General features: G+C 39.2%; 1 protein-coding gene across 5 annotated transcripts; it reads left to right on the top strand.

The window, feature by feature from the left end:
- The first annotated feature begins 418 nt into the window (after positions 1-418).
- EBAG9 (estrogen receptor binding site associated antigen 9) lies at positions 419-20817 on the top strand. Of its 5 annotated transcripts, XM_074809171.1 has the most exons (9): positions 546-692; positions 6021-6145; positions 6901-7076; positions 7988-8085; positions 11403-11481; positions 11685-11843; positions 13861-13968; positions 14964-15055; positions 20280-20817. In XM_074809171.1, the coding sequence occupies exons 4-9, from the start codon at positions 8003-8005 to the stop codon at positions 20398-20400; spliced, it is 642 nt and encodes a 213-aa protein (XP_074665272.1). In that variant the 5' UTR covers positions 546-692; positions 6021-6145; positions 6901-7076; positions 7988-8002; the 3' UTR covers positions 20401-20817. The 5 variants fall into 5 exon arrangements, with proteins under 5 accessions (XP_074665351.1, XP_074665199.1, XP_074665272.1 ...); XM_074809250.1 differs by lacking the exon at positions 6021-6145 and having other exon boundaries at positions 419-692; XM_074809334.1 differs by lacking the exon at positions 6901-7076.
- The last annotated feature ends 1365 nt before the right edge of the window (positions 20818-22182 follow it).

Genomic DNA, 22182 nt, shown 5'->3' with positions numbered 1-22182 from the left:
AACAGACTGAGAAGACCTCCTGCCAGCTGAGGCTGCATCCTGTCAGAAGCTACTTTGGCCATTTTTTTTTTTTTTTCAGTAGCTTCCAAATTTACAGCTCAGCAGCTAGCCAATCACAAAGGAATACCTTTACAACCACATAGGCAGCACCTTGATAACATCAAAAAACAACGCTTTTTTCTCACAGTTTTCCCCCAGTTTGAGCCAAAGACCTGGCTGAAACCCGCCCTGGGCCAGGCGGCCGCTGAAGCGAGACGCGGAGCGCGGCCCCCGCCAGGCGCGGTGCGGGCGGCGGGAGGGAAGGAGGGCAGCAGAGAGCGAAGGCTGCTGGCGGGGGCGGGCCGCGGGGCAGCCCGGCGCGCCCGTGCTGCGGGCCTAGCGCCAGCCCCGCTGAGAGGCCACGTCGCCGCGGGCCGGCGCCCCGGCAGCCGTTGGCCCCGCGGCCCTGGGCGGGAGCCGCGGGCCCAGGCGCGACCGCCGGTTGGCGGCGCGACGGGAAGAGGCGCGACCGGAAGGGGCGGGCCCGTCTCCCGGGTGACAGGAGGCCGAGATGGCGGCGCGGGAGGCGGCGGCGCAGCGGTGCGCGCCCGGCTTTGAATGAGGGGCGGCCGGCGAGGGCGGAGGCTGCGGGAGCGGCTGCCTCGGCCCCTGGCGCCCCGCGTCCCCCGGAGAGCCCTCACCCCTTGGGGCAGGTGAGCGGGGAGCGCCGCTTCCTTCGCCGCCCGGTGTCTGCTTCCGCCTCGTCTCGTCTCGTCTCGCCTCGCCTCGGTGCGGCCGGGTAGGGGGCCCGGCCTTGGCGCCTTCCCGTCGCGGGACGGGCCCTCGCGGTTCTCCCTCAGTAACGCCCCCCGCCCCGTTCCCCTGCGCGCTCGGGACGCTCCGGCCCCGGGGCGGTGCGGCTGCCGCCGCCGCCCCTGCGCCCCGCCGGCCCTCGCCCGGCGGCAGGCCTGCCCGGCCGTCCCCGGGAGCGCGGGGCCCGCGGCCGCGCCGTGTGTCTGCCCGGCTGCTCCGGGCCCCTTCTGGGCCGGGGGAGGGGGGACGCGAATCGCACGGGCTGGGAAAAACCTGAAGTGAGTGACGGGTAGACAGGCAGCGTTTGGGGACTGGGAGGTTTGGCAGCCTGTGGAAAAGGGGAGGGGGGACACGTCCTGTCAGAGCTGACGAGGTTTAGGCCTTTTTGGGTGTTTCTAGGGACCTGTGTGGGGCTGTACTGCTTGGGGTTACCTAATCTGAAATTTTTCTTTATTCAGACTGACAAATTGCATAAAAGTTAATGTGAAAGTTGCTCGGTACACTTTTTAAAGACTTAAGAATCTCTAACAGGTCACAGAAAACTTAAATGCTACCATCTGGCTTCAGTGCTGTCTGTAATAACACCCGAGCCTGTGGGATGGTGGGGCACTATTTCATGGTCATGATTTGCAATGTAAGTGCTTCAGTTGCATATCTAAGGAAAAATAGTATAGCTTGCTGCTTTATAGTCCTGAATACTCTGGAAGTATGGACATGCCCTGTAGAGATATTTTTAAGCCATCTTGCACAGCATGTCTTGTAGTGTATCTTGGTTGTAAATAGCTGGTGCTTGTCGAGACAGGAGCTGTTGTAAGATGATTTTGAGGTAGTGACAGTGAGGGTGTGTTAATTTGTCATCACTGGCTTTCCGTGTAGCTACAGATAACTTAAGTCCAGGATGACTAATAAGGAGTAGAACAGGACTGGGGTCTCTTGAGCTCTGTTTATGTGTTTGAGAACTTCTCCAGTGTGGCTAAGTGAGTTACATGAATTAGTGCATTATGTCAAAGACTTCTTTCAAATGTGAATGAAGTTGTAGTGTAGTATCATGGGATTGCATGACTTCAACTTTTGTATTGTGTATTCTGGTTTTCAGAAGGCAGTAGCATATATAGATAAGGAATTGTCAAAGTGACTGTCATTAGTGGACATAAACTTTCTATTTTGACTAACGTTGTCTTGAAAAATAGAACTTATTCGAACTGAGAACAGAAAGCTTCAAGAGATCACATTAATAGGACTGGAACTATATTCAGTTTCTTGGAGAGGAAGGGTGAGATGAGGTGATATTACTATAAATGTGCTACTCCTAGAGCCATAAAACTTCTAAAAAAAGTTGAAATTCTGTATGTTGTACAACAGAGTGTTGGGTATCTGGGAATAACTTAAGAATCACCAGCATGCACCAATTTTTATTATCTTTAGTTAGAGAGATGAACATTCCTTCTTGAATTTTGATATCTTCTGCAGCTCCTGATAGTCCTGAAATCTCTTCCTGGATTTGAGCACCTTGGATGACTTTGCTCACTCCCATAAATGATAGGCAGAGTAGTCTTCTCTCTCAGCTGCCTTACAACTGCTTAGTTAGGGTGCTTGCAATGCAAGTTGGAGCATTAGTGTTGGACACTAGTGGACATCCCCCAACCACCTACCTATAGTTAGATAGAGGAGGTGCCTCCTAATCTTTGGATTCTGCTCCTCTCTCTAATGCCATAGTAGCATGGCTTCAAGGTTTAGTCATGCTGCCATTTAATCTATCCATTTGTCAAACTCAGTGTCAAACAAAGACATTGACCTGCTAAGTTTTTTTCCTCCTCCCTCAGTGTTCCCAAGATTATGTTTCTATACAAAGTGATTAAAAAAAAAAACAAACACAAACAAACACAGAAATCAACCAGGAAGAGGACAGTGGAACCTCCTCATTAGGCTATAGAATCATGGTTGCTCTCTTTGAAATGCAAGAGATGCTGGTTGTGTCTTTCAGTACCTGATTGGATGCTGTGCCTGAATCATTACATTGCCTTTTTTAAAAGACGGAATGTCTTTGTACATCTTGTACGTGATTTGGAGGAGGGTTTGTGTGCTTGAAAATAATCAGATTTTTTTAACTCTGTCTATTAATCTTCATAAGATTCTACGTCCCTGTAAACCTACTTGGGCATCAGTTGTGGCCACACTGCTTTTGTAAAATTTCATACAAAATGAACTTTTATGAAACCCTGTCCTTGCCACTGAAACTTTGGACTAATCATATGGTACTTGCTAGGCTGTTCTAGTGAAAACATACTGGTTTAGTGGTGATTTTGTGGGCTTTTGGTGCTGACACATGTAAGCACTCAAGGCCATGTTAGTCTTTTGTACTAGGAAATGGACTTCTCATTTTGCTTTAGGAGGGTGAGGCTTTTTTTATGGCTACTCATGTAAATATGTAGTTGGCGGGGAACCTTTCCGTTTCAGACGAGTTATTTTTAGTCTCAATTTAGACACTGTCCTTTGGCTATTTAGCTAGCTGTGTTTAATATAAGTTAAAGTCACCATTTCCAAGATGTTTTCATGTATTTATTCCAGTGTTGCAGATAAGCTGATGTAATTTAATCAATTCACAAAGCACTGGTAATTCAAGGCAGAAATTCCATTTTGAAGATGGTGATATCTAAAGAAAACTACGCAATACAAATCAGTCAGCGTTCTAGAGGAACAGAGGAGAACAGGATAGTCTCTCTGAGTGTTTTGACATCTTTTTCACTGACAGTAGGAGATGTATTCACTGGGAGAAAACAAGTTTCTAAGCAGTTTTAGTGCCACAAAGTGACTTTATTTTAGAATTGGCTCTGTCTCTTGAAATACTGTTTAAGTGCTGTTTGTGTGTGCAATTAGGTATGAAAGAGGAAGTGCTTCACCAGATGACAATGTGCTCGTACAGTGAAGGCCAGTGAGAGTCTTGCTTACTGCATAGTTGACTAACTGAGATGGCCTACACGTGCTGCAGATGGTTTGCTGGCTAGTGTCAGTGAAGTCAGAGGTGCCAGGAGTTTTCATGAGGCCACTGCTGCAAGCTGAAAGCTATGTAAAAATGTTTCAGTTCAATAAACATCTGAACTTTCCCTCCCTTCACTATATTTCCTTTATGGATCCATAAAAAGGTTTTGGGAGTAAGTTGCCTTATTCTTCTGATGTGGCTCTAATATGCTGCCATGCTTTAATCCTCTCTGTGCTCATCTTCCATGTAAGCAACTGCAGTGACTTTTTACCAATAAAAGACACTGAGCTATGCAAGTCAAACTCCAGCTAAATTTGGTGTCTGTTACAAAATTGTTGCATTGACTCCTAAAATTAAATTAATTAGGATTCCTGTCCTGATTTATCTGCTTATTTGTATCTGTTGTAATGGAACTTAAAAGTTCAGTTGACAGTAAGTCTGATAAATGTAATACATTAGAAGCAATCTCAATAATCGGGAAAGGAAGCTCTATCCCATTTTACAAATGGGAAGCTGAGGCATGGTATGCACAAGGGTGTATTGGGCTGGCAGACAACTCTATCAGATTTTCTGAATTCTAGTCCAGTGTTTCACCTTTGCCTCCATCTGTTAAGAAACGTTCTAGGATTCTTGCTGGAGCACTGCCACTTTGTATTGTGTGTCTGTGCCATCCTGTATCATAGTCATCTGCTGATATAATTGTAGTTCCTTTTGGGTTGATTATCAAGGAAACGCTTAAGAGAAGAAAAGGAGTAAAGAAGGTTGTGGCCCTGCCATTTAGATGACACTGTTCAGTGTTTGTTTCCATTCATGAGATAAGGAAGATACATGGTTGTGTTTCTTTCCAGTGTTTGACAAAGATGGACAAGAAAAGAATGAATGCTTTTTCACTTAACAAGTTTAGTGTAATGTTATAAGGTGAATTGAGTTTGCAGTGAACTCAAGAATATTAAGGTTCTGTGTACATTTGTATTCATACAACTGCTTCAGAATATAAAATCATTTACCTTTGAGAAAATTAATTAACTAACTTTAAAAAAAAAAAAGGAAGCACCAACAAAAAAAAAAAAAGCCCCCGAATCACCAGAGAAAACTCAAAACCTTTAGCTAACCTTTACATTTTCTTTTTGGTTAGTGCTGTCCTTAGAGCAACAATGAAAATGCTTCAAGAGCTGTTTCAGACACTGGGGAGAATGCTTGACTTGTCCTAATCTTGAGCTAATAATTAGTTCAAGATTCTATTTTAAACAGCTTTTAGCATATTGCTGAAATTAATGCATATATACTGCTTCATATATTAATTAGCAGTATAAAAACTAGGTGCATGGATGAAAGTACTTTTTAAAGGTGGATGATTGCTGATATTACTGTGACTGGATGATAGCATATTGTTGCCAAAACTCTGGTTGTGCATCTGACAATTTGTAGTGTACAGAGCTTAACTTAATTGGAAAGACGACAGTCAAAGCTCAGAGAAGAGGTGGGCAAAACGCTACTTACTATCTTGAAGGGCCTAGTGCTCCCACAGATGAAGTGAAATGCAGCTCCCACAGAAATATGTTGTGATTGTGTGTCTCTACCTCTATCATAACTCTGAAACTTTTGCATGACATGTAGAAAGTGGAGAGGGACGAGTCATTTGATTGTTATGGGGAATGACGGTAGCTATTGAACCCTGTCAAACAGGCATATACTGGTGATATTAGAAGTATAGCCACTCATGTATGGGAATGACCTGGGGAAAAATTGATTAACTTCTGGTGGCTAACTCTTTTCAGCAGTGGACTTCACAAGCTTACAAGCCAGACTTCTTATGGTTTCTGTTTTTTTAGTTGTTTAACTTTATGTTGTGAAGTCAATACAGTATACAATTTGCTATATAAAAAAAATAACATGGAGAGGAGTTGAAAAACTGAGGTGTTATACATACATAGATGTACACATACATATATATATATATATATATATATATGTAACTGACACACTTGAATGTTGTTTTGGTTTTAGTTTTGCACTTAGGTAGTAAACTTCCCAGTCCTTTGAACTTGGGCACAAATAATATTGAGTCTACAGAGGTTTTTGAGTAATTGTTTCTTCCTAAAACAACCTTTTCAATTGGTAGTTAGTTTTAATTTAGGATCTGTCTGGAGTGTCCAGTATGGCAGTTAGGTAGGCTAAACAGTGGGGAAAATGGCTTTACTCTTTCTAACATTGAGTACTTTTCTACTCCTTCCCTCTTGCCCCCAAGCTGATAGAAGAGTGAATTCTGATAGAGAAGAGTGGAGTGAGCTTCTGAACAAGCTTCCTTTCAGCAAAGACGTACCTTTATTCTCATTTCAGCAGGTCACCTGCTCTTCATACCTCAGATCTCAGGTAGATGGCTTCTAGCTGCCTCTTTTAAAAGTAACAGTTTCTTTCACCAATTCAGTGTTAGTTTGCAATGATTTCTACCTTTAGAATAGAGAACTGTCCATCTAGTTACTATCCACTGTTTTTTCACTAACATCCACTATTTCTGAATCCTTCCAATTCTTGACTGATGCATTCTCCTGTCACCTAGATATTGTCAAAATTGCTTATTCCAGAAGGTAGTGAAGTGCTTGAGCACAGTATGAAATGATAGTTCTGTCTTTAAAACTAAAAGCTAAATGTGTTGGGATGGTGTCTGCTGTTCTTGCTTCTTTGTGGGAAGTTTGATTGTTTCCTACTCCTGATAGATGAAGAGCCTGTTTAATACCCACTCTTGCATCAGGTTCTCTACATTTTTAAGTCTCCCATGAAATGAAATCAAGACAATGCTAGTGTTGAAGTAGAGGTGAAATGTGTCCTATGAGGCCTTTTTCCTGAGTTACAGCTTGGTAGTGGAGTCTGTAATTTGGTGGTTACTTATTGATTTAAGCCTTCCATTTTACGGTAAAAGAGTCTGTTTGTTTAAGAGCCACCCTGTATGATTTTTCAGTAGCAGAAATTCCTGATCTGGACTGTATGTGAAGCAATATTTCCAGTACTGTATTAGTACAGTGTTTAATACTAGTTACATTATCTAACAAATGAGCACCAATAAAAAATAAATCTAAGCTCCATGAAGCTCACAAATCCCATTATGTACTTTTTAATAAAATCCTCAGGGCAGTATTGGAGCAGCCTACCTAATGATCCACCTTCCTGACTCTTCCTAACTTAAAGCCTGGAATATAAAAAGTGATTTAAATGCCATAGCATATTTGAAATCAAGCTGTCCTTCCATGGAATACTCATGGCCTGAGGAAAATGTCACAGGGCTGCCTTCTCTTCTCACCAGGAGGTATGTTAAACTTGCAACAGAAAATGTTGTTACAAGTGTAGATGTATATAATGAAAAGCTATTTGTGAAGCCTAACCTCTTATTCTTTACTCTGAAATCTTCACCTGTAGAAGAGAGAAAAGGGATCCTTGAATTAGAGGAGATTATTCTGACTCAGTCTGCACCTATTTCAGGGGATCTGTTGGAAATGTGATATACTGAGTATAAATTCTCTAGATTATCAAATTGATACTGAAAAATAGCTGCCAACATAAGTGACTTCAGCCAAAAATTATTTTTTTCTTGGCTGGGTTTGCTAGCATGACCCGGTCTGGCACAGGAACATTGATAGATCTAGGGGTTAACTGGTGCTATAGTGCACACAAGATGAACAGAGTCTTTCTTTGCTGATGATTTTTCAGTGACACTGGTTCTAAAATAAACAATGCTTGTTCTCATCATACATTTCTATCAAAATGGAAACTGAATTTAAACAGCCAATTCTGGTTTTTGACTTAATGACTAAATTTATAATTTGTATATGCAAGACTTGCTCGAGGAAGTGTGAGCTTACTGATGAATATTCTGTTCTCCTTGGCATTGCTAGTGTTCAGTGCCATTGTTAGCATCTAAAACAGATCAGTTGTACAGTCACTGCAACTGATTGCCCACGCTTCCCCTTTAAAGTATCTTTAACTGTGAGACTTTACCTATGATTATGTGCTGTGTCTTTAAAGGCCATATGTATTATTTACATCAGTGAAATGTCCTGGTAGTAGGCAGGTAGCATCTTTGCTCCAGGTACCTTCTCTCTTTTCCTGCATTAATATAGTTTCAAAGAATGCTCCTTGCTTATCAGCAACTAAAGAAATTGACTTTAAGAACTATGTAAAGATGTATAATCCTCTACATCTAACTTTTTTCTTTTTCAGGAAGGGTTTCTCACCATGGCCATAACACAGTTTCGACTCTTTAAAATCTGTACTTGCCTGGCAGCAGTGCTTTCTTTCATTAAAAAGTTAATATGCAGGTAAACATACCTTATTTAATTTGGTTACCTTTTCTTTTTTAATTACAGGTTCTTGCACTTCTTTCCTTCTCCCAACACCCACCCATCACTTTTCTCAGTTCTGATTTTATTAATGACAAAACAAGACAGATAGAAACTAAGTCAAATTAATTCTTTAATCTGCATATTTCTTCAAAGTTCAAAAGTCTATGTAGTGCAGTTGTGAGTGTATTTTGTGGTATGATAGCTTTTATGAGGAGTGTTTTCTAAACAGCTATGACAGGGTTTTAAAATTGCCTTTTGAAACTATTCTGTGTCAAACTTTAAGAAAAATTGTTCTCTGCATTTTCTAGAAGAACTTGGCAAGTGATATTTTGGGTTTTTAAGAGATTCAGTGAACAGCAGCATCCATGTATTGATCAGTCAGTAGGCTTTCATTATAAATGTAAGCGATTCTCATCCTGCTTTGTCGTGAAACAGTTTTCTGAGACTTCAAAATCTTCTGCCTATTGAAGATTCTTTCAAATGTTTGGAGGACAGTGATTAAAGGGAGCTGCCTTTTTTTTTTTTAATGAACAGGAGTTATTTTTTGCTTATTCTTGTAAGTTATACTTAGTGTCCTTTTGAGTTGTAGACTCGTGAACGCAGCAGTGTAGTACATAGAAGCATGCAAAAAACCCTCAAGAGTTACGGTCATATAATAGTAGAGTTCAGTATTACAATAGCAGAGTACCTGAGGTAGATCTTTTCGGCACTGTGCTGTCATGTGAACTTTTACAGAATGTTGTTTTACATAAACAAATAACAATTGAGAGAATTGTATTCTTCTTTTGTGTACGATGACTACTACTTTGCTAGTGAAGTTAAAACATATGCAGAATATGTGGTAGACAGAAAATAACTGTTTATTTCATATTCACCTTTACCTATTCCAAGAATAAGAGGAAGCTCTCAGCTGGTTGGTAAAATCACTACAAATCTAGTGAAGCTTTAAAAAGATACATTTGAGTGCTACATACAGCTATACAGATGTCAACCTTAGTTCTGTGAATTCCAAATTAAATTAAGAATACTTGCTGTTCAAGTTCTGAAAGAAGTCAAAACACTGAGTTGATGATAGTTTCTATATTATGTGGACCCTTCATCTCTCTAAGTATTAAGATAGCTTTTATAAGCAGATAATTGTTTAGTAGGTGTAATGACAGTATTTTCCTCCATTTTTCAACTTTTGAATGAACAGTTAAGGAACTGCTTGGAAGTAAAAAGTAGAACTTTTCTTCTGTGAATAACCATTAGTTGAAAGAATGAAAACTTAAAATTTTTCATATAAGCAAGTCAATGGATAAAATTAGTTTAGTCTGTTAACTGCAGATATCTCTCCTGTTCAATGTCAGCTGCAAAGCATAGCTTGATAAATTTTGTTTCCCTGTAATGCACCCCTGCATATGAGTATGCCTGATAACCAGCAAATCTGATTTAATTAACTGTGCATTTTAATTCAATGGATATGAGCTAGTACTTATTTAAATTGTATAGTTGACGTTAGTTTTTCATTTAAACACGTGCTTGTAGAAATCGTATATCTTTCTAGTCAGCATAAAGCCTCCATATAGTACTAGTCATCTCTTCAGTTAAAACTTTTTTTTTGGTAAGCAACAGCCTGCCTGAGTCCACTGCTTCCAAGAAATAAAAGGTACAAAAAGAGATGAAAGTTCATTCTATTTAAAATCTGTATTTATCTTCTCCAGCTGAGAAATCGGGATGCTGCTAATTAGTGAGGAGAAACAAAACCAAGAATTCTTGAGGCATTTGGCATTCAGAGCAGTGATCAGTATCTGTCTAATGATGGTTGTGAAGCAACTGTTCCTATAAACATCTTGTTCCCTTTGTAGAAGCAGAGATACGTAGCCTTCGTCAGCGCTGCCCTGTGTAGCGTATTCTTTCTCATGTTGTATGACAGAAGCTGTTCCCTCCCACCTTCACCCTTGTCAGTGTAATCATTTTGGCTCGATGAGTAGTTTTTATAAGCCACTTGCTGGAGTCTTCTAGATCATATAAACAGGGAAGTATGTATAGTTGCAGAAGTGATGGCTTAGAATAATATTAAAGATATGTATGTTGTACAGGTCTGAGGGAGGATGTTTCCAAACTTGGGTTTCCTTTGGAGACATCAGCTAAATCTAGTCAGCCAGAACCAGAAAGTCTCTAATGTGTTTGAGGAACAGTGTGTTCACCTTTCTTTTCCCCTAAACTGTGTTGCTTTTCAGCTTAAAGGGACAGTTTCTAAAGGGGCTTGAGGTAATTATACAAAGCTTGAAATCATTTGATGGTAGCACCTGTTCTTTCCTAAGGAAGAATCTATTGGGCTTAAAAGTAGGAGAAAAATCTATCTAATCACTCACCAGCATTAAGCAGAGGTGGTGTTACAAGCAATTCAGCTATCCTGAGCTTATGGTAGAATGTTTTATAATAGTAAAACTAAAGGATACGAACTCCATCAGTAGTAATAAACAAAACTTAACTTTTTCCAAGCTGCATAAGGTCAGTTACATGACTGTCTTGCTATAGGAGCTTACACTCCTTGGGGACAACATGAGTGTGAGCCTGAATTTCATTCTCTTGTGTGGTTTTCAAATATAGTGAATGTCAGCTAAGAATATTTTAATTATCATTGTGATCTTTGAACACTGTCATTAAGTAAATATTGAGGTGGTTTATTTGCAATGCATTAGTGTTTATTTTCAATTAAAATCGATACAGTTGCTGAAATGTTTTCATTGAACAGTATTCTTTAAGTAAGTAGATGAGTTTATTGAACAGAAGCTGTTGACGCATAATCTTGTACCACCTCTGTTTAGACTTTGAAGGAAAAAGTGCTTTAGAGGGGCTTTCAAATCAAGCAGCTCAAAGCGATTTGTTAGACACAGTGTAACATCTAGGACAAGTACAAAGATTTCTTAGTTTGCAGTAGAAATGGTTATCTTTGAACAAATGTAGATCAATAGCATTTGCTTCATAAGCACTAACAATCTAAAAATTGTAACTGACTATGCAAATAACTGAGTTAATTTGTTCATTTTCATATTTCTTAAGTTGCTTGTCCTCTATTTCTACTGCAGTTTGAAAAGTAAATTGCACTTTGAAATTCTGGTGACACTGCTTTAAATTCGTGATGAAATTCCTTTGTTTGGCAGTAGTTAATACTAGGGTAGTTTAAGCACTTGATGTTTTAGCCATGACTATTTTCAGTAGTGCTGTTCTCAGACTTCCTTTTTGTTTTTCTTAAACTTAGTGCTCATGTTTTCAGAGCTTGGAGGAATCCTACATTTTTCTTTCAGGTCTGGAAGAGGGCGAAAGTTAAGTGGAGACCAAATAACTTTGCCAACCACAGTGGATTATTCATCTGTTCCTAAACAGGTAATTGCTTAAGTGGTAGGTGACTTAATCACTCTGTTAAGTGATTATCTATTATATCAGTTCTACAACAGGATTGGTATATGTCTTTGAAAGATATAGTATTATATATGCTATATAATATTAAGTATATATCTTAGCAAGATAAAAAGAGACAAATTTTTACTTGCAGATAATATTAACTTGTACCACATGCTTATATTCAGCCTGAAGTAGAAGACTGGTCTTCATGGGATGAAGATGCACCTACCAGTGTGAAGATTGAAGGTGGCAATGGTAATGTGGCTGCTCAGCAAAATCCTTTGGAACAAATGGAACCTGATTATTTCAAAGATATGACACCAACTATAAGAAAAACTCAAAAAGTAAGTATTTCACTTTCAACTATATTTATGGAGGGTTTTCCTTGCTTTAAAATAGGCTATAAGTAAATGGGCAAGGAGGTGCTGATAGTAAAATTGAGCTGTCCTGTCGAAATGAGAATGGTGCTGATGTGTAGTCTAACATGTTCAGTTAAAAATACTGACTCTGAGATCTTAATGAATGTGATGCTCCAGTCTTAATGTTACTGGAAACTTACGAATAATTTCATAGTCTGAAAGCTCCAGGAAGTGTAATGTGAGAACCCTCAAGTCACTTTAATTCTGAAAATGGAACCACTGCACTAAGATACTTGTGCTCATGCCCTTCCATTATTCGAACAGAGGCATTCCATGTCCTGCTCTTCTGAAGTCTGAGGTAGCAGCCCTGCTGTTTCAGAAAACAATGGTTACTTGTTTCATCAAGTTATACTGGGGAGGCTGGAATTAGGGAGCTGATGTGTCAAAATAGCTTGCTCTTCAAATATCCGTTTTTATTGTGGAGACAAAACAGAAGGCCATATCCACAAGAGCATCAACACCGTAAATAAATGCTGATTAAACTTCTGGTAATTGCAAGTTTTGTTTCTATGTGAAAATCTTCCAGCTGGGTACTTACAGGGCTTGGAGTCAATTGGAAAACCTTTTTCACCACAAAGGCAGTCAGGTACTGGAACAGGTTACCAGAGAGGTTGTGCAGGCTCCATCTCTAGAAATTTTCAAGACCTAAGTGGATAAGCCTTGAGTACCTTCATCAGCCTCAGAGCTGACAGTGCTTTAAGGAGGTTGGCTTACAGACCTTCAGAGGCCCCTTCCAAACATGAATCGTCCTGTGAACTGGAGATGATACTGGGGTCAGTTTTCTGTACATTCAGGATCTGCAGTATTCTGTGGACTAAATTCTTTTAAGGATTTTGATCTCCTAAAATCTGGGGGGCAGAGGAGGACTGGGGAGAGGGGGTTTTCTCCTTTGTATCTAATGACATTTTTTGCCTAATAGAATGAGCTTCAGGTTCAGAACAAAATGTGAGAAGAGTCCATGCTGTTTGATACTGTATACTGTGTATCTCTAGTGATGACAGTAGTCACCATTCCTGCAAACTTGGCCTTGTTACCACCCTTAAATATGAATTTGTGTTTGTATTTCCACTGAATCTGGGCTCAATATAAACCCCAAGATCTGTGGTGGAATCTACTCGTGTTACTGCTCATGTCTTCAACGTCTGGAAATGGAACTTCAGTCAAATAACAGTCTGTCATTGCTAAATAAGATGGTCTAGTCCTGTTTCCTTTATTGCACTGGTACTAGCATTTGTACAGTCAGTGGAACTGTGAATCTACCTCTTTTGGAAGCAGCAGAGACTTAAAGTAGGCTAAACAAAACAAGTAAGTTGGTGTCTTTGAGGTCAAGACAAGTAAGGGATACATGATCTTAGCAACCATGTCAAATTTGCTAATGAGCCTTTTAGGAGAAGCATTAGTGCATGTTTTTCAGCTAAATCAGTACAGAGCTTTACCAGTTGATGGGATAGTGAGTTACATTGCAACTATTGAAACTGTCTGCACAGATATGCTATTGAAGTAGCTAAGAGAGCTCATGTTCCAAAGCAGTATAGCTGTGCAGACAGCACTGTCCTCAAGAGTAGTATCTTACAGTGACCTATCATGGAAGCAGGATTTCTCCAAGGAATATGTCATGTAATTGGTAGCTTATATGAGTACTGTGAGAAGTGGGTATTTGATCTGTAATTCTTTGTGCCCTTTCTCTGTCTTGATAAAATCATAGGTTTCCATGTGACTTAAGAAGCAGCTAGGGGGGGGAGGAGGGAGTTCATGGGTCTCTTGCATTTAGCGTCTCTCATTTATCAGTTCATTTGGCTGTACAGCTTCCTAAACCTGAGCAGGTTTGAGACACAGTGCAGTGTTGTGTAGCTATACCTTCACAGGCACAAAGTTGTATGATCACCAGGGAATCTGTGCAGTGCTTTGACTTACCACTTTTCCTTTTTTTGAATATCTTCAGATAGTTATTAAAAAACGAGAGCCTTTAAATTTTGGGATTCCCGAGGGAAACACAGGATTCTCTAGCAGATTAGCAGCTACACAAGATATTCCTTTTATTCACCAGTCTGTAAGTATGCTCTGTGTATTGCTCTTGTATTTGACAGTTAAATGACTGTTCTGTAGGAGAAGGAATAGTCTGCCTAAGGTCTGCATTGTGGGGAGCAAGAGGAATAGTTGTGAAATAATGTAAAATGGTTTAAAATTGAGTATTTGGTTCAAAGCAATGAAGTAGTTAACCTAATTTTAACTAATCTATTCTACTGAGAAACTCTTTAACAGGTCAGTGGTAAAAACGTAAGAAGCTTCTAAACACTTGCAAAATACAAAACCAAAAGAGGAGAAGGCTTTCTTTTTTTTTTTTTGGTGAAAGCTTCTGGGTTACCTTTGCTTTATTATCTTGGACCCATTTTTAACTTTCTGCTTCTCTCTTCCTTTCTGTAGGGATTGTATTCTAACAGTCTCCTAATTTTTGTTCTTTTAGCCTTTGAAAAAATAGTCTTGTTACCTAAGAGCCTGGCTGTTTAGAGGAAGATGCTCTCCCTCCCTTCCTCTTTGCCTTCTCTAACAGTGCTTCTCCTTTGATTAACATAGTGTACAAAAGGGTCTAGGCAGAAAGCAATACAGCATGGTCATACCACTTCGTTAGACTGTCAGCAATGAAAAGGAAAGGACTTCTAGTGAGTAAAAGCAGCACTCAAGTAATATTGGACACACAAATGTGTGGATGTACATGTTGGTTTGTCCTTGCAACTTCCAGAAATATTTTACACTATCTACTCATATCATCTGCTCAACTTACCTTCTTCCTAAAAATGCACTCCAGTACTTCCTTCTGCCCTCTGTTACCCACCAGTAGAAACCAAAAAAACCTTCCAACAATTACCTGGAAAAAGCCAGTAAAGCAGGGGAAAAAGTCAGTAAAGCAGGGGAAAACGCATAGAGAGTAAGTTGAGTAGTACTGTCATATCTCAAATATTTCTGGAGTTCTGAAGCATCAGGGTTAAAAATAAGTGTTCTATCTAATTTTTCCATGTGTTTAGAGCTTCTCTTCTTTTGTTTCAGCCTGAACTGGGAGACTTGGATACTTGGCAAGAAAATACTAATGCCTGGGAAGAAGAGGAAGATGCTGCCTGGCAGGCAGAAGAAGTTCTTAGGTAACTAAAAATAATGTAACACCATGTAAACTTTTTACATGTAAAAGAATCAAATACAGGTTTGTTTTTTGTAATGCCTTTCTAATAAGTGCTAAGATTGTTAAACAGTTCTTAAGATAAATGATTTTTATGCATCTAATCTCTCTAACTGGTACTTGGCAGAATACATTTTGAATCTGATCAATTTAGTAGATGAGATAGCAGGGGAAATCTGAGAATCACTGGGACATTGGAACAACACATGAACACCCCCCTCAAAAAAAACCCACCAAAACACCACCACCAACCCCCCAACTCCAACAATTTGTTATGTACAAATAGCATGTTTCAACTTAAGTAAAATACCACTGGATGCTTTATAAAAGGATCATAAGCATGTGCTGTAAAGTAAACAGAATTCAGGGTAGAAGGTGAAGTGATAAATATGTTCTTAGAGTCCCTGTAGGAGCTATGCCCCTCTAACAACTAGCTGATAAGGCTTGTATGTAAAATCAGTGTCTTTCACAAAGTTATTATGAATACTTTATCTGGTCCATTTGTGTTCTTTTGTTTTTTTTCTGCTTGAAAACGTGGAAGGAGTATAAAGGGTAAAGAGATGCAGATTGAGTTTAAGTTAATCACATGCAGTGATTTGAATTGGCAGTGATTTATGTTAATCTGTTTCATTTCAAGGTTTTAGCAAACTTTAATTGCTTGCTACGTCATCAGATAACCTGCCTCAGATAGCTCCAGCTTCCTAAACTGCTCTTTCTACTCACAAAATCACAAATACATGGCTTCAGTGGGACAACAGTGATAATATGAAAAAAGGACATGATATAATAAAAAAAACCTTTCTAGATCTGTGAATCTTTAAAAGAAAAAAAAAAGTCTTTGCAAAACAAGGATTCTGGTCAACTATTTAGTGTAATATTCGGGAAAATTTACTTTTTTCAACCAGTCGAATAAGACAAGAGGGAAGTCACCAGCACACTTTTGATGCATTACTGATCGATAATAAATTCAATTCTAATTGTCAGTCTTGCTCTGCAGCAGCTTAACATGTGAGAATAGGGTTGTAATGCAACTATTTTTGTAAACTTAATCAGATATGTCTCTGTGTACATTCTGGTCAGTATCTTAGTGGGGTTTTTTAACTTCCATACTGAAACTGTTACTGGTCTTTCACTAACGTATCACAAAAGTACAAGCTTTGTGATATGAATAATGTGCCTTTGGACTGTTTTTGTTCCAAGGATAGCCCCTTTTCCCGTAAAGAATATCAGTAGGCTCAGTAGGTTCTTTAATCTCTAAAGTACGGTATATGGACACTTAATCTGTGATGCACCAGACAAAGAAAATGAAAGACAACGAAAAATACTGCTTTTTTTGAACTGAGAAATGAAACAACTACTTTTGCTAACTGCAGAGGCCGCATTGTACTTTGGTTAACCCTTGCCACATTCTATTACAGATGTTTTTAGGACTATGGAAAGAAGGACTCAAACTTTCCGAAGCAGGGACTTGTTTTATACAAATTGGCTTCTAAAAATAATCTGCTCTGTGCATATGCCACTTTATTTCCGGAGTGTAAAATTTGTGTAGTGGATATTCCCAGGATGGTCAAAGGTATATTGTCTGCTAATTGTCAGGTTCATGCTCTAGAATACTTAGAGACATCCCTTATGTGGTGATAGCAGTGGGATTTTCCCAAAACTCTGTTTTTCAGAGTTATCTTACTTGGTTGGAGCTGTTCTAAAGATTTCAGCCTGGCATCTTTACTATTGAAAGGCTTCAGCTCAAGTAGTTAATTTTCATTTCCTCCCTGGCCCTACTAAAAAGTATCAAACTTTACTTGGTTTGGATGGGATGTGTCCAAATATTTCAAGTAAATAGAACATGATTAGAACTGTGACTGTATTACGTACTGTTTGTCCAGCTATGAATGGCCACCTCAGTACAACTGATCATTGTGTAAGCTGTATCCCAGCTGTGTGAAGTGAAATCTTTGTTTTATTCATGACACATCAAATTACAATGTTTTTCTGTAATTGAGGAAAATGCTGGCTGATTTTTAGCAAGATTGATAGGAAATACCTTCTGGGTTTACAGTTACTCTCGCAGTAGGCATCTGTGGTATAATTAACATCTGACATTTAAAATAAAACATAAATATAGTACTTGACAGGCCTGCCTCTGTTTACAACAGACTGTAGTAAGGAAGTGATCTGGAGTCTCTTAATGCTAGAAGACTGCATTGTGGTCTACAAGATGATCTGAAGGTTTCAGACTACTAAATGGGGGCCAAAGTCCCCCCAACCCTCCAGAGCATTAATGATGACTGTACTGCAGCAGTGCTTATTGAGAATGAAATGAGTGTGCAGAAAAGGTAAGGATTTCCCTTACCTAGCTATGTCTGGGTACCTGCTGGTGCTCAGTTAGCATTCAGAAGTGTCTTAGACTGGAGTAATTGTTGTGTGGTAGTGGAGTGCTGATCAATCATGCAAAAATGGGCTGTGGCCTGCTAAATAGCAGAGAAGACTATCCTGTGGCCTCACTGGTGACTTAATGTGTATGTGTGACAGTTGAAATAAGCACGTATAGTAAGCCAGATGCTTCCTGGAATCAAAGCATGCTGAAAGACAGTGCTGAGGAGTAGGCTACTAGTGCCTGAGAGGTTCCTGTAGTCTGTTTTGGTTTTGGTTGTTTTTTTTTTTTTCCCCCTCCCGTTCCCCAGCAGGTTCTGGGCTGGGATGTGCTGAAATTTTCCAGTCAGTGATGAATCAGCATATTGGGTGATAAACTGGATTTTCAGTTAATTGAAGTTAGTTAGAACTTGGTTTCTTCTGCAAATTGTAGATACCTATCTGGACCTTAGACTTTCTAATACCAATGAAGTTTTTTTTTTTTCTAGTGGGAACTGTTAAGCTAAATGCTTGTGCATTTTCTGTTGTGTTGAAGTAGAAGACCAAATGGTATGAAATCATTCTTATTACAGTTATTCAGAAGGTATACAGTAAATAAAAACATACTGGAATAAGAATGTCTGCTAACAGTGTTCTGATCATAATTCATGTTCTGCTAACCAATGAGAGAAGTTCAGGGATTTTTGGACGTGTGTTAGGAATGCAAAGTAAGGTTGACATCAGGAATGAATACTTTCCTGGTTTAAATAATTTATGTCATTCCGTCTAAGCTCTGCTGAACTCCTTGCTTTGGAACCCAGAAAAAGTGAGTCAGATATGGCTGCAGTTCATCATAGGCTCTTCCTTTATTGAGAAATGAAGCCTTTCTGAGCCTGAAAGGTAGTAACTTTATGTTGAAAACATGCAGGCAGTTTGGAACAGAGATCAGTGTTTTGACTAATGACCAGGTAAAAGAGCGGTGGAAAGGAATCGCTTTGTGGTAAGCTACTTGTTTATATTTTTTGGTGACTTCAGTTTCTCTATCTGAGGTGATGTGAAGGTTTCTTCTCATTTGGGCGTAACTGAAATCCAATAAAATTACTCAGCCAGTAGAGGGCATGGAAACTGCTTCTCTGTGCAGAGTTGTTCTGTATCATGCAGTTTATAGGGGGGAAAAGAAACATGATCTGCTATGACTTTCCTCACTTCAGAATTGCAAATGAATAGCAGCATTGCTTAACACCTCATGTGGCTTTTTGGAGTTCTACTGTCTTTACATGCTGGCTGGTGTACATCAGTTCAGAGGTGTGGGGAATGTAAGAAAATCTGCTACTGCAAAGTGGCAAATATTATTGCTCTGCATATGCTAGACTGACAGCACTGTCAACTATCCAGCTTTCTGGTGGAGTGTGGAATAGCGGGTCATGATCTCAAAAAACTTGGGAGGTAGATCTTGATGCAAATGACTAATTTCATTCTTCCATGACAGACAGCAGAGCAGCTTAATAAAGTATAGGAAAATTTCTAACCATTAATAATCAATCAAGAGAAACCATGAAGGTATTAAAGAAGTGCAGTCCCTCTCCTGTCCAATGCAAAGATAATATGTAGTCTTTGTACGTCAAATATTTCTAAGTTTTGTGTGCCCAGTTAGTCCATAGTTGTAATCTACCAGAGAAGGTTGCTTCAGGTGGTGATACTTTTTAATTCTTTGTGTTTTACACTCTTAAATGGATGTGCACAGGTAATTTGGATACATTGAAAGCAAACGCCTTACTGCCTTGTCAGTTAGAATTCTTTATTCTTTTACTAAGCAATTCTTTATTCTTACTGAATCTGTGTTAAATTTCACCTTTTTAAGTTAATGAAGCTTCATTTTTGTTTAAGTCCTCTTGCAAGCAATGTAATGAATTTTTCACACCTAATAAACTGAATCCAAAGCAGGAGTGAGACCTCCTTATGCCATTCTATTACTACTTATGCAATAAAGAAGAGCACTGCCATGTGCCACTTGGAGTACTGACCCGGTTGTTGCCCCTGTGCCACTCGGTGATGTGTTCTAGCTGAAGTGGAGGAATAAAATGAGTGGATTTTTGTGTTGGTTTTTTCCTTTGCTCTAGTCAGCTATGTATTTGTTGAAATCAGAAACCTGTATCTGTAGACATACTCTTTGAACTACCAGGTAGTGATATCTGGAGTTTTATAGCAATGATAAGAAATAATGCTAAAAGGATACACAACTGAAGACTTCTAAATTAGTTTTTTATTTCCTTAAAGGCTGTTGTTTATATTTGTACTGAATCATAGAGTACAACACAGATCCTGAACACATGAAAGAGAGTATTAGAAGTTATCTCATCTGATCATGAGGAAAATGTTTGTAGTAGTTGCATTACAGAGAGGATAGCTACTGATGCCTCTGCTGAGAGGAAGGGGGGACGCAAGTCGGTGTTCTAGATAAGTCAAACTGTTTTGGTCTGTATTTGAAAAGATGGGTAATCTTGCCTCTCAAAGCATTAGATAGTGGTTTGGTTTTTTTTCCCCTAAATAGCTCTAGGCCTTATAACTGTCATATATTCTCACTGATTCACTTACCCTGAATCTTTGAGTGGCTTTTAGATTGTAAAATAATTGAACAAATATTACTGCTTAAGACTAGATTAATCTGGAAAAAGGGCTTCAGCACAATTAAAGAATAACTGTTCCAAGCTTAACTGCAGTAGACTGAAGCTCTGTTTTTATTAGTTATAATAACCTATTTTTTGACAGGAACTTAACATATGACCATGCTGAAAATTGGATTCCTGTTATTTAGTAAGTCATGTTTTCTTTAATTACAGACAACAGAAGATAGCAGAAAGGGAAAAAAGAGCAGCAGAACAACAACGAAAAAAAATGGAGAAAGAGGCCCAGAGGCTAATGAAAAAGGAACAAAACAAAATTGGTGTAAAACTGTCCTAACAGAAACCAGGCATCAATGGCAGTGCCAGTGAAAAAGAGAATTTCAGCTCTACAAAATACATATTGGTATTGATTTAAGTATTTCTAGGACTTCAACACGCTGCTTGGTTTCAATGCATTCTTCAGGTCATCTTGGAAGCCAGGATTCTCCCAAAATATCTTGAACTACTAGTAGGTGGTTCTTAAAGGAGAAAAAAAACCCACAGAAAATCATGCCTTGATGGAATGATGTTTCCTGCAATAGTTCTATTCCAGCACCCTTCTTTGCAGCAAAAGTGATTGAGCAAGGATGTTGATTGAAAGACACTCTTATTGAACATCTCAAGCCTAGAGGAAAGAATGTAAATATTCAGTGGTGGGAAATATACTGTATTGTCTGTGCTTACCTGAAACATGTAATTAAACAGTTTTAAAGAACCCTTTGTGCTTCCTGCCTGATAAAGAATGTCTGCTTTTGCCTTTTGATGAAAGTATTTATAAATACTTTAGAGTTTTCCATGGGAGATCATACTGACCTGTGCAGAAGAAAATGACTTGTTGTGGATGAGCTGCAAGTCTAAATGTACTCCTGGTAGAGTATGCTATGGTAGAGCACAACTTACAGCTGGACACTGAAGTGGATTTCTTGTCACTTTGTCACTTGCAGTTTCCTGTGCTACCATGCCCATTTACATGCGACACTGCCATGGCTATCAGCAGTGGCGTCACCACACAACAGTGGTGCACACTGCTTCTTTCTTATGAAGGCTTATGTTGTGAACGTAGGGGAGCAATTTAATCACTTACTTGTATGGGTCAATTTGTATTTCTAGCAGAAATTCTTTTACTTCCTACAGTTAGGGAAAAAAAAAGCGCCTCACACCTTATACGTAGGTAGTATAACTGAAAAAAAAATTGTGTCCTCCTGTTAATAAAGCTAGTGTGAAAATTTTCCAGTTAACAGTGCTTCTCAAATTCCATTTTTTTTTTTGTACATTTACTGTATGTATTTACAGTGGAATTCCTTTGGTAAAGTGTGCATGGTAAATATGCAGTAGGAGACAACAGTGCTTTAATGAAGAAGAAAAGTTTAATGTTTGATGGAAAGAAAGGTGTATGGGAGGAGGGGATTCCAGCTCAGAGCTTCAGTGAATGCCTTCTCCATCTTCTGTTATCCCTGAATTCGTGGATTGTATGGATTTCTTATCTTGTGATAGATGGGCGAAGACAGTGAATTCTGTGCCTGAGACTTGTTCCCTGTGCATACAGGGAACAGTAAAGTTGTGGAAGAATGGGAAGGGGTGGGGGGGGCTATCTGACTAGATCATGCCTGCCTAGAAAAATGGAATTTTTAACTAAGTTGCTGTAGGTTCTGACAAGTTTTGCTTAAAAGATAAGTAATTGAGTAGGAATTACCTTTAATGGCCTTAGTCATGGAGAAAAGGTTGGTTTTTTTTTAAATGGTTAGTATGCTTGTCATGTTCCTTAAAATCTTGCACAAGTCAACTGATTTGACAGCAATTTTCAGATATGAAAAGTCATTGAGAAATGTTAAATTTAAAATACGTTTTAGAAGGCAACAATATGCACTTCTGTGCCTATTTTCTGCAGAAGTGTTCTGGCTGGAGTGGAATGGATGGCTACAGTCTGTTCAGACTAAACAGTGGTATGGCAAGCAAATCTCAGAGTACCCACCCCTGAAGTATTTGTCGGTGAATGGGAGATAGGGAGAAAGTCTGTGAATGAGCTTTAATAACAATCTGTGTCTGTCCTTTTAATCACACTGATGAAGCGAGGAGGTAC

The sequence above is a fragment of the Strix aluco genome, chromosome 1 (genome assembly GCF_031877795.1).
Source record: "Strix aluco isolate bStrAlu1 chromosome 1, bStrAlu1.hap1, whole genome shotgun sequence".
Taxonomy (NCBI): Eukaryota; Metazoa; Chordata; class Aves; order Strigiformes; family Strigidae; genus Strix; species Strix aluco.
This window is presented reverse-complemented; position numbering and strand designations above follow the sequence as displayed.

Excerpts from the sequence above, each read along its gene's own strand:
- EBAG9 (XM_074809098.1), top strand. The coding sequence starts at position 598 with ATGAGGGGCGGCCGGCGAGGGCGGAGGCTGCGGGAGCGGCTGCCTCGG. Across the intron at positions 11,844-13,860 it reads CTATAAGAAAAACTCAAAAA|ATAGTTATTAAAAAACGAGA; the intron begins GTAAGTATTTCA and ends GAATATCTTCAG. Across the intron at positions 13,969-14,963 it reads TTCCTTTTATTCACCAGTCT|CCTGAACTGGGAGACTTGGA; the intron begins GTAAGTATGCTC and ends CTTTTGTTTCAG.